General features: G+C 37.9%; 1 protein-coding gene across 1 annotated transcript in view; it reads right to left on the bottom strand.

The window, feature by feature from the left end:
- The window catches only part of CSMD1 (CUB and Sushi multiple domains 1), a 4,035,193-nt gene that overhangs the window by 1,487,655 nt on the left and 2,535,405 nt on the right, over window positions 1-12,133 (bottom strand). The window contains 1 exon segment of the mRNA XM_029596871.1: window positions 2,169-2,307. Within this exon segment, the coding sequence (XP_029452731.1) occupies window positions 2,169-2,307 (139 nt within the window).

Below are 12,133 nucleotides of genomic sequence, written 5' to 3'. Positions count from 1 at the left end.
TCCCTGCTACACAGTGAGTGTCCAAAGCTCTGGAGTCTGAGAAAGTGGCTGATTTCTAACACTAACTGGGGACATTTGAAATGTATTCCAGCTGGGCAAGAGTTATTGGGGATATGCCTACAGAAGGAGCAAAGGGATAGTGGGGTGGCAGGAGATGGGAGAGGCTATGAGATTTTTAAATTTGTCATGAAATTTTAAATGTGCTATTTGCTAATAGTATGCACTATTTTCTAAATTGAAAACATCAGAAAATTTTAGGGTTTTTCAGAGCCAGTAGGAATCTGGTTTATTTCAAATGGACCAAACCTAAAATGACCATTTTCATTTTGGATTCCATACTTATGTCAAATTAATGCATATCTCTAGAAAATATCTCTCCAATTATACAGGCTAATAATTAATTATCACTACCATTAAAAATATTAATTCTCCCTTTCCAATTTCATAGAGGTCTTGGATCCACTTTGTTTTTCTTCCAGAATTAACTGATATATGCCTATAACAGCACTTAGATCTGCTCATGAGGCCTTACTGAAGTTACCTGCTCATATTGAGCTTTAAGTCAATCCTAAAAGTGTGCCTTCCCTTGGATTAGGCCTTCATTATGGAACATCATTCCAAGGAATCTCTGCCTTCAATTAAATTACTTACTTTTCCAGAGCCTGTTAAAAAAAAATGGCTCTTTGGACTAGTATTTAACACATTCAGTACCAGATATACCATACATATGCAAACATATCTGTAATGTAACAGGTTCACATTAGATAATAACTATTATCTTTTCTCTTGCCCATCCTCCCTCTCTTGAGGTGACTGCTCATTCCTCATATCAGGAGAGTCTTCCACTACCTCTGTATTGCTCAATGGTTAAACTGTGTCTTGAATACTGTGTGCAAATCTGCGCCACATTTCAAAAATGATATAGTTGCCCTGGAGAAAATACAGAGAAGGGCAACCAAAATGATAAAGGGCATGGAATGAATTCCCTATCAGGAAAGGCTAAAGAGGTTAGAGCTGTTCAGCTTGGAGAAGAGACAGCTGAGGGGGGATATGATAGAGATCTATAAAATAATGATTGGACTTAAATTTGTAAATATGAAATGGTTATTTACTCTTTCAGATATTATAAGGTCTAATGGCACTCCATGAAGTAACAGGTAGCACATTTAAAACAAATTAGAGAACATTCAATGCACAATTAAACTCTGGAATTTGTTACCAGAGGATGGTTAAGGCAGCTAATGTAGCTGGGTTTAAAAAAGGTTTGGATAAGTTCCTGGAGGAGAAGTACATAAACTGCTAGTAATCAATAAGGAACAGCCATTGCTTGTTCCTGGCATTCATAGCATGGGATCTATAAAAAGGGTCGACCTGCGGCATGCGAGGAGGGCCCCTCTTTAACCTGGTGCTTGCTGGAGAGGGAGGCCCCCCCTTTCCCCGACTTACTGTAGCGGTGTTTCCGGAGCCCTCCCCTGGAAGGGGGAGGGGAGGTGATGACATGCAATGCACGGTAACGCTTGCGCGTCATCATGTGGTGACGTCAGCCTCGCAAGTATCGCGAGGCTGGGGTCACCAAGAAAATGGCGGTGAGTGCTGGGCCCGGCCTCTTTTCACGGTCAGTGCTCGCTTAATGTTTGGGTACTTGCCAGATACTTGTGACATGGATTGTCTACTGTTGAAGACAGGATACTGGGCTGGGTGGACCCTTAGTCTGATCCAGTATGGCACATCAAAACAAATAAATAATAGACTGGCAACCAGATAAATAAATAAATAGAAATAGGGGGCTTGTTAGGACTACAGTAAACAATCTTCAGTTGACTTCAAGGTTAGATCTAATTAGTGCAAAACTGGGCTTATTAACTGTTAAGCTGTTTCTGTCAAACTACCAAGGAAACACTAGAAAATACTTTGTTTTATAATATTTGATCCAGTCCCATTTCAGCTTGACCATCCATGGTTTAATACATTTTCAGAAGGCTACATTTATTTACAGCAGCTAAATAATGGAAACTTACATCTTTCACAGAGTACTATCAATGGAACTTAATTTCATTCATTATCATTTCATTATCAAAATTAACTGAAAAAATGGGCTGAAATGATACTCATATGACTTACTAGTTGTGTTTTGTTATATTGTTTGCTGATTTTCCTGTGATTCTCACCTTTCAAAGATAATCTTAATAGAGTGTCCAGGTCTTGCTTCAATTACCCATTCACAGTTTAGTGAGTCTTTGTAGTACCCTGGCCATCCAGGTGGTAAAATCACCCCACTCATTGCTGTCAAATGTCCACCACAGGGTGCTGAAAAAATAAAAAAAACTGTAAATAGAGATTTCAGAAAATGCAAATATTTAACAGGGATGTGCATTCATTTGAAATTATATACTCAATGTCAACAACGTTGTTTATGTCATTGCTTGTCATTTTCAAAATGAAACAATAGAAAAAAACATGACATTTTGTGATTTTCCTTCTATCATTTTAGTGCACACTATTTCTGAAACATTAAATAGAAAAAAATGATAAACATTAACAAACAAAAATCAAATCCCAAAACAAATGACATGGCAGAAAACATTTTCTGGCCTCCACATTCATAATATTTAATGTAAACTGCAATGTTAAATGCTATTATAATTTTGGTATGCTTTATATAGAAAAGATTAAAGCAAGCATTCCTATTTCTGAAAACACACTTTCATGACAGCACTGTTTACAATATTATGTCCTGCAGCCAAACTTATCATATCACCTATAATTCCATGTCTAGTAAATGTGTTGAAAAGGAAAAAAAAAATATGTGGATTGACTGAGCCTAGTTTTTTTCAAAGTAGAATCATAACAAATAATCTCTAAACTAGCCTTAGGCAACATACAGTCAGTTTATACAGTGTCTTCCATCAGAAGAGAGAATCTCATACAGAAATATGTGCCACCAAGAAAGAACAGTTAAGAAGATTGGCAATGCTTTATACTTTTTATTTGCAAACATGATGATACATTTCAATTTCAATTTGCAAAATAGAACTCACTCTGTTACATTCCATATACAGGTGCACATCACATATGAAATACAAAGCTTCCATTTTACCTTTAGGACTATGAAGATACCATTACATAGTTGTGGTACATTGTTTTGAGAGTTACAAGCCTTGTTCATTATATTTGACATTCTCTGTGTCTCAGGTACTTCTCTTCTCCCTTAAATCTTGTACATACAGATATAATTTTGGAAGCTGAGAGCATGGCTTGTTTAGCCTTAATAATTTTATGAAAATTCTTCAGTCACATATGATGATAGACTATTCCAATACTTTATCATCTGGACCATAAGAGTGTTTCTCTCAATTTTCAAATAATATTCATTAATCATTTGATGGCCTCTGATCTAATAAATTTTTGATATCTTGAAAGAATCTATGCAGTCATCTTAAGTGCTTATAAAATGTTATCTTATATTTCCCTTGAACTTTTTCTGATAAGGCTTCTCTTCTGTAAAATCTGAAGATGTTTAAAAAAATATATATACAGCAGTAACTCCCCAATGGAAGCACCAAATATCTCCGAGTTGCTCAAAATATCCTTTTTTACAGCATAAGGGGAAAGTTATGGGTTAAGTATATCTAAATATGTACTCATTTGTGTGATTTAGAAAGTTTTCAGAACTAACACCAAGATAAATATGTAGCACTATCACAGTATAGGTGTGTGATTGTAAAAGCATGATGGCATACAGCCAGACTATATAAATTTGATTAGCTATATAAAGTGAAAAAACAATAATAGAATTAATGAAAGCATAAAATAAGCACAGATGATCTTTAGTTATTATAAACTGAAGGGAAAACCAGAGATCAACTATGGTCTACAGCATTGGAATATGAAATAAATTGGACAACTAGATGGTCCTCATGGTACTTAACTATCATCATCTTCTATGCTTCTACATTGGTAAGAACTGATTCCAAGTTAAATGTTTCTTTACCAGGAAACATGTCTGTATCCATTAGAGGAGTACATATGCTAGATAGGCAGATACCATGCCATTTACAGAGGAGAGGGCTTGCATGTAATTAACAAAACAAAGTAAACGAGGCAATTGTGCCACCCAAGGCATAACTTAGGCAATTAATGGGACCTTAAAGAGGTTTAGGCAGTTCCACTGACAGACCTATTTACAAATTCCTTGGAGACAGAAATGGTTCCAGAAGACTGGAGTTGGCCAGATGTCATCCCGCTTCATAAAAATGGAAATAGGAATGGAGCAGGTAATTTAATCATAGGTCAATCAGTCTTCCATGGCAGGTAAATTAATGGAGTCCTTATGAAAGGAAAATAGAAAATTTTGAATCTAACATGGTTTTAATAGAGCAGGGTGAACTGAGATCTGAGGACTGTTTGACAGATGCCAGAGAAAAAGAGAAAGAATCTCTTATGGACTGTTTCTCAGAGTTCCAAAATCTGAAGGTAAAGACTTGTGAACAGAATCGGGCTCTCCAGGAAGGAATATAATGGAAGGACACATGTGGTTCAAAGACTGATTAGTGCTTCATCTCTGAAAGAAAATAAATTATCCTTTAGAAGGATTGTTGAAATAAATGTCTGAAGTATTGAGACATTATTCTTTCCCAGATTTTTTTTGCCTCTCATATTGATAGACCTGACAATTTCCCTATAGATAGGTATTACCAGAAGAGAAAAGGAAATGATAGTGCCATTGTACACCAATTGATGAGACCTCATCTGGAGTGCTTTATGCAATTCTGGTGGCCCTTATTTCCAAACATATAATAACATTTTCCAAAGAAGGACTGCCAAAATGGTTCAGAATCAACTTCTCAGTATGTGCACAATAGTATTTTATCCTCCATTATGTGTAATTCCTTTCAATTTTTGCACCCCGCATGCATGATGCTAAACTTTATGCTAATGATTTGACAACTCCTCAAATTTTCTTAGATTACTTCTCATTTTGTCTACTGTTTCAGGAGTTTCCACTCTGTTGTAGATCTCAGTAGGGGTGTGCATTTGTTTGCAATGGATCGGCAATCCGCAATGTATAGGGCCATATTCGTTGTATTTGTGGGGAAGTGAAACATATCACGATTCCCACGAATACAACAAATCTTCACCGAATTATTTGGCCGTCTAAAGGAGCAAATTTAAACAAAAACCCCACCGTCCTGACCCCCCCCCCAAGACTTGCCAAAACTCCCTGGTGGTCCAGCAGGGGTCTAGGAGCCATCTACTGCACTCACGCCGTCGGCTGCTGGTATTCAAAATGGTGCTGATAGCCCCTGTGACATAGTAAGGGCAAAGGCTATCGGCGTGATTTTGATTACTGGCAGCTGATGGCCTGAGTGAAGGAGATCGCTCCCGGACCCCCAATGGATCACCAGGGACTTTTGGCAAGTTTGGGGGGACCGTCCTGACCCCCACAAGACTTGCCAAAAGTCCCTGGTGGTCCAGTGGGGGTCCGGGAGTGATCTCCTGCACTCAGGCCATCAGCTGCCAGTAATCAAAATGGCGCCAATAGCATTTGCCCTTAATATGACACAGGGGCTACTGGTGCCATTGGTCGGCCTCTGTCACATGGTAGGAGCACAAGATGGCACTGACCATCCATTGCTCCCTGTGACATAGTAAGGTCAAAGGCTATCTGCACCATTTTGAATACCGGCAGCCGACGGCGTGAGTGCAGTAGATGGCTCCCGGACCCCCGATGGACCACCAGGAAGTTTGGTAAGTCTTGGAGGGTCAGGAGGGTGGGGGGTTGTAGTTAATTATATTTTAGCCGGGAAATGAATAAGAATGGAACGCATGAACGGATTGCCCCCCCCCCTTGACGAATGCAACGGATCTGCTGCCCACGAATACGAATACCGAATGTAACATATGCGGTCCCTCTGCACTTTCCTAGATCTCAGTGTCAACTGCAAAAAGACAAGCTTTTCCTTCTAACCCAACCACAATATTGCTTACAAAGATATTGAACAGAATCTGCCTCAGAACCAATCCTTGAGGGACTTGTTATTCAATAATCACTTTTCTCTCTTCTGAAGGAATTTCATTTAACACTGCACATGAAGTGGGTCATTCGCTTGATCTATTATTTCATCTAGATTCAGTAAACAGCAGTGACCTCATAAAGGAGTTGTGATTGATCCAATTCCCTAATTCGATCATTACTTGATTTTGTTTAGTCTTAAAATTTCTTATAAAGTTCATACTACTCATATGCAAAAAAGTAGGAAAGCATTAGAGAGGGCCCATCCTGATGATTTCACAATGCAATGGAGGCAACTGCAGCCAGATAAATCAACAGGAAAAATGTTTCAAATTTCCTAAACTCCTGGAATCTAACTTTAATTCTAACATTAAATCTTGTTGCCCCTACTAAACTTATGCCCCTTGGTATTCAAAGGAGCTTGCAGCTGCAAAATGACAATTTGCTGTCTTCAATTGAAGAAATAGTGCCAACCTACTTTGAATATATAACTCAGATGTGATTATATAAAGTAAAGTGTCAGAAAGTTAAAAAGACTTATGTCACCTCCCTGAAGCAGGGACTTGCTTCTGCCACTAATTTTATCTGTTTTTCCAGTTATAGAGGGGTCCTCCTCCTGCCTTTAGCCTTTCCTTTTATTGGGATGAATGTAGGGGTATAAATTGCACCCTGAGCATGTGCAAAAGTTTTTTTTTTTACTCTTAATCCAGAGGTGTCTAAGAGATGGGAGTTTAAGAAGAAGTTTGTTGAACAGCTTTGAAGATAGTTTTGCCCACTGCTCTTCTTGAATGGCTAGTTACCCAGTCTCTAGAAGAGATGGATTTGATCTGAGGTTTTTGCTTGCATCCAGCAAACAGCAAGGCATAAACTATGGAAATAAAGATAGTAACTTAGAGATTTTTGTGACCAATTTTGTAGTGAAGCAAGTATTATCTTGCTATAGTAATTGGAAGTTGGCTGTTTTATCCCACAACCAGTAAAGAGTGGGTAAAGAATGCAAATTTTTTTGGGAGACCTTTTGAAGAATATTTGGAGACATCTAATTATTGGAACAAAGGGATTTTTTCCATCCTACCCCTTGCATTATGTATTTATTTATTTTATTTATTATAAATAGCTTTTACCCACACCCTTCAAAGTTTGGTTTGGGGAACAAAGTAACAAATATAATAAAACAATAGGGGTGTGCTTTGTTTTTTTCTGATGAGTCGGGCTACGGGTCTTTTTTTTTTTTTCTCGGCAATTTTCGCTGGAAAAAAACCAAAACCACCCCAACCCTTCAATTTTAGTTAATTACAAACCCCCCCCCCCAAAAAAAAAAAAAACAACTTGCCTAAAGTCCCTGGTGGTCCAGTGGGGGTCCTGGGAGTGATCTCCCCCTCTCGGGCTATCGGCTGCCAGTAAACAAAAATGGCGCCGGTGGCCCTTTGCCCTTACCGTGTAACAGGGGCTACCGGTGCCATTGGTCAGCCCCTGTCACATGGAAGGAGTAATGGATACCCCGTGCCATTTTATAAGATGGCGCTGGCCGTCCATTGCTCCTACTATGTGACAGGGACTGACCAATGGCACTTGTAGCCCCTGTTACATGGTAAGGGCAAAGGACCACTGGTGGCATTTTGTTTACTGGCAGCCAATTGCCTGAGAGTGGAAGATCGCTCCCAGAATGCCAGCTGGACCACCAGGGACTTTAGGCAAGTTTTTTGGGGGTCAGGAAGGTGGGGGAGTTCTAATTAACTAAATTTGAAGGGTTGGGGTGTTTGTTTGTTTTTTTTAATAAATGTGCCCCTCCCCCCCACGCTAACCCGAACAATGAATTTTCCCTGAAGTTCGGGGAAAATCCATCTCTGGATTCGGGTTCTCCGACCCATGCCGAATTGGACTATTTCTTTGAAATTTTCCAATACGGCAAAAACAATTGCACATCCCTATAAAACAACAGATAAAAACATAAGAACATAAGAAATTGCCATGCTGGGTTAGGCCAAGGATCCATGAAGCCTAGCATCCAGTTTCCAACAGAGGCCAAACCAGGCCACAAGAACCTAGCAAGCACCCAAACACTAAGAAGATCCCATGCTACTGATGCCAGTAATAGCAGAGGCCATTTCCTAAGTCAACTTGATTAATAGTAGATAATGGACTTCTCCTAAAAGAAAGTATCCAAACCTTTTTTTAAACCCAGCTATACTAACTGCACTAACCACATTCTCTGGCAACAAATTCCAGAACTTAATTGTGCATTGAGTGAAAAAGAATTTTCTATGATTAGACTTAAATGTGCTACTTGCTAACTTCATGGAGTGCCCCCTAGTCCTTCTATTATCCAAAAGTGTAAATAACTGATTCACATCTACTCATTCAAGACCTCTCATTATTTTAAACACCTCTATCATATCCTCTCTCAGCCAACTCTTATCAAAGCTGAACAGCTCTAACCTCTTCAGCCTTTCCTCATAGGGGAGCTGTTCTATCCCCTTTATCATTTTGGTTGCCCTTCTCTGTACCTTCTCTATTGCAACTATATCTTTTTTGAGATGTGGTGACCAGAATTGTACACAATATTCAAGGTGTGGTCTCACCATGGAGTAATACAGAGGCATTATGACATTTTCCATTTTATTAACCATTCCCTTCCTAATAATTCCTAACATTCTGTTTGCATTTTTTGACTGCTGTAGCACACTGAGCTGACAATTTCAAGGTATTATCCACTATGATGCCTAGATCTTTTTCCTGGGTGGTAGCTCCTAAAATTGAACCTAACATTGTGTAAATACAGCAAGGGTTATTTTTCCCTTTATGCAACACCTTGCATTTGTTCACATTAAATTTCATCTACCATTTAGATGCCTAATCTTCCAGTCCTGCAAGGTCCTCCTATAATGCATCACAATCTGCTTGTGATTTAACTAAATAATTTTGTTATCATCCACAAATTTAATAAACTCACTCATCGTATTCCTTTCCAGATCATTTATAAATATATTGAAAAGCACTAGTCCAAGTATAGATCCCTGAGGTACTCTACTGTTTACCCTTTTCCACTGAGAAAATTGGCCATTTAATCCTACTCTCTGTTTCCTGCCTTTTTAACCAGTTTGTAATCCATGAAAGGACATCGCCTCCTATTCCATGAATTTTTAGTTTTCTTAGAAGCCTCTCATGAGGGACTTTGTCAAACTCCTTCTGAAAATCCAAATACAGTAAGAACATAAGAACATAAGAAATTGCCATGCTGGGTCAGACCAAGGGTCCATCAAGCCCAGCATCCTGTTTCCAACAGAGGCCAAAACCAGGCCACAAGAACCTGGCAATTACCCAAACACTAAGAAGATCCCATGCCACTGATGCAATTAATAGCAGTGGCTATTCCCTAAATAAATTTAATTAATAGCCATTAATGGACTTCTCCAAGAACTTATCCAAACCTTTTTTGAACCCAGCTACACTAACTGCACTAACCACCTCCTCTGGCAACAAATTCCAGAGCTTTATTGTGCGTTGAGTGAAAAAGAATTTTCTCCGATTACTCTTAAATGTGTTACTTGCTAACTTCATGGTATGCCCCCTAGTCCTTCTATTATTCGAAAGTGTAAATAACCGAGTCACATCAACTTGTTCAAGACCTCTCATGATCTTAAAGTACATCTACCGGTTCACCTTTATCCCTTGGGTTCACCTTTTCCCTTGGGTAAATCCATGTTGACTGTCTTCCATTCAACATGTCTTTCTATATGCTCTATGATTTTGATCTTTAGAATTGTTTCCACTATTTTTTCTGGCACTGATGTCAGACTCACTGGTCTATAGTTTCCCGATTGCCCCTGGAGCCCTTTTTAAATATTGGGGTTACACTGGCCACCCTCCAGTCTTCAGGCACAATGGATGATTTTAATGATAGGTTACAAATTTTAACTAATAGATCAGAAATTTCATTTTTGAGTTCCTTCAGTACCCTAGGATGCATACCATTCAGTCCAGGTTATTTGCTACTCTATCATTTGTCAATCTGGCCTACGTCTTCCAGGTTTACAGAGATTTGGTTCAGTTCATCTGACTCATCACCCTTGAAAACCATCTCCGGAACTGGTATCTCCCGAACATCCTCATTAGTAAACACTGAAGCAAAGAATTTAATTAGTCTTTCTGCAATGGCCTTATCTTCCCTATGAGCCCCTTTAACCCCTCGGTCATCTAATGGTCCAACAGACTCCCTCACAGGTTTCTTGCTTCGGATATATTTTTTAAAGTTTTTGTTATGAGATTTTGCCTCTATAGCCAACTTCATTTCAAATTCTCTCTTCGCCTGTCTTATCAAAGTTTTACACTTAACTTGACAATGCTTATGCTTTTTCCTATTTTCTTCAGATGGATCCTTCTTCCAATAGAATTAAAACAAGCATATATATATAAATACCAGGAGTTTGACATAGAAATCATTTCTCAATTATATAATTGAGAAAAGAGCAACTCTCTTTGTTACTTTTCATGCTGAACAGGATAAGGACAATATTTTTAGAAAGTTTTTCCAATTAAAAGATATATCTTTTTGTGGGCAAAGGGTCCAAATTTTTCCTGATGTTGCCCGACCTACTCAGGCAAGGAGAAAGTATTTTCTATCCTTAAAACATTGAGTAGTAGGAATTGGAGCAACATTTTTCCTCAAATTCCCTTGTGTTTGTCAAATAACATACCAAGGGAAGAAATTTAGATTTGTGGACCCGACCCATCTCGAGACTTTCCTATCAGATAAGTCACAGATATAATTAATTAGAGATAGAGGTGTATTAAAAAGAAGTCAAATTCTCATTCCTTTTATGTTTTCGCTAATGAAATCCTAATCCTAGAATTATTGGGATTGGTTTATTATTAGCAAATGATATATAAATCTTGTATTTGTATATATAATAGTTGCCTTTCCCCCAATTATGTGAAATGTAAAACAATTATTGTTTGCGTGTATTGGTTATAAGTATTTAATTATGGTTGTGGAACATATTTCCTGTTTTCCTTTTCATGATATTGTCATTGAAGAAATTTAATAAAGTATAAATAAAAAAAAAAAAAAAGAAATCATTTCTAAACTCCCCAGTTCTCAAAACTAAAGGCCAATTATTCTGCTACTTCAAATGCATCCCTGTTTTAAGTGCCTTATTAATGCCTTCAATTCCCTGTTATTTCAGACCTGAGCAGGTAATACAATCCATAGTATAGCATCTTCAATTGAAAAGGTCCCGTCATGAGTTTTGGACAAATGTGCCTCTTGGAGAGATGGAATAGTTAATAAATTTTGATGAGGTGAATGAAGAGGTCATATGGGGTATAGATTCTCAAAGCTGAATTGATTCATGGGGCCTTAATGTTTGTTAATACTTTGTACTGCATTTGTTGATGCACAGGAAGCCAATGCAGATCCTGTAAACTTGGAGTTATGTGATTGAAAGGGCTTATATCTGTTAAAATACATGTGGTGACATGTTAACAGAACACCTAAAAAGAGTGAGTTACAATAGTCTATACCTGCACAAGACAAATGATTGGAACACTGTATGGAAACTGGATAGCTCAAAAAGTAGCTTAAGAATATTTAATATCTGTAGTTTTGCAAAAGAAGATTTAGCAACTGATTTAATATGTGGATGTATATGGATTTCTTGGTATAAGAACTGACAAGGGAGTGGAACAATTTTAGATCTAATACTTACTAGAGCAAATGATTTGGAGAAATATTTAATAGTGTTAAGGCCTCTTGGTAATATCATAATAACATGATCAAATTTGACTTGATAACAGGAGGAAGGACACTAAGGAAATCTACTGTGATAGCATTTAACTTTCAAAAGACAGAATTATAATACAGTGATAAAAATGTTTAGTAAAAAACTGAAAGGAGCAGCTAAAAAGGTCAATAGTTTACATCAGGTATGGATGTTGTTTAAAAATACCATCTTGGAAGCCCAGACAAGATGTATTCCACTCATTAAAAAAGGTGGAAAGAGGGCCAAATGACTGCCGGCATGGTTAAAAGATAGGTGAGAGAGGCTATTCTAGCTGAAAGATCATCTTTCAAAAAATGGAAAAGGGATTTCAATGAAGGAAACAGGAAACTGGCAAGTT

Source organism: Rhinatrema bivittatum, chromosome 3 (assembly GCF_901001135.1).
Source record: "Rhinatrema bivittatum chromosome 3, aRhiBiv1.1, whole genome shotgun sequence".
Classification (NCBI taxonomy): domain Eukaryota; kingdom Metazoa; phylum Chordata; class Amphibia; order Gymnophiona; family Rhinatrematidae; genus Rhinatrema; species Rhinatrema bivittatum.
Note: the sequence above shows the minus strand (reverse complement) of the source record. Positions and strands in the feature narration are given on the sequence as shown.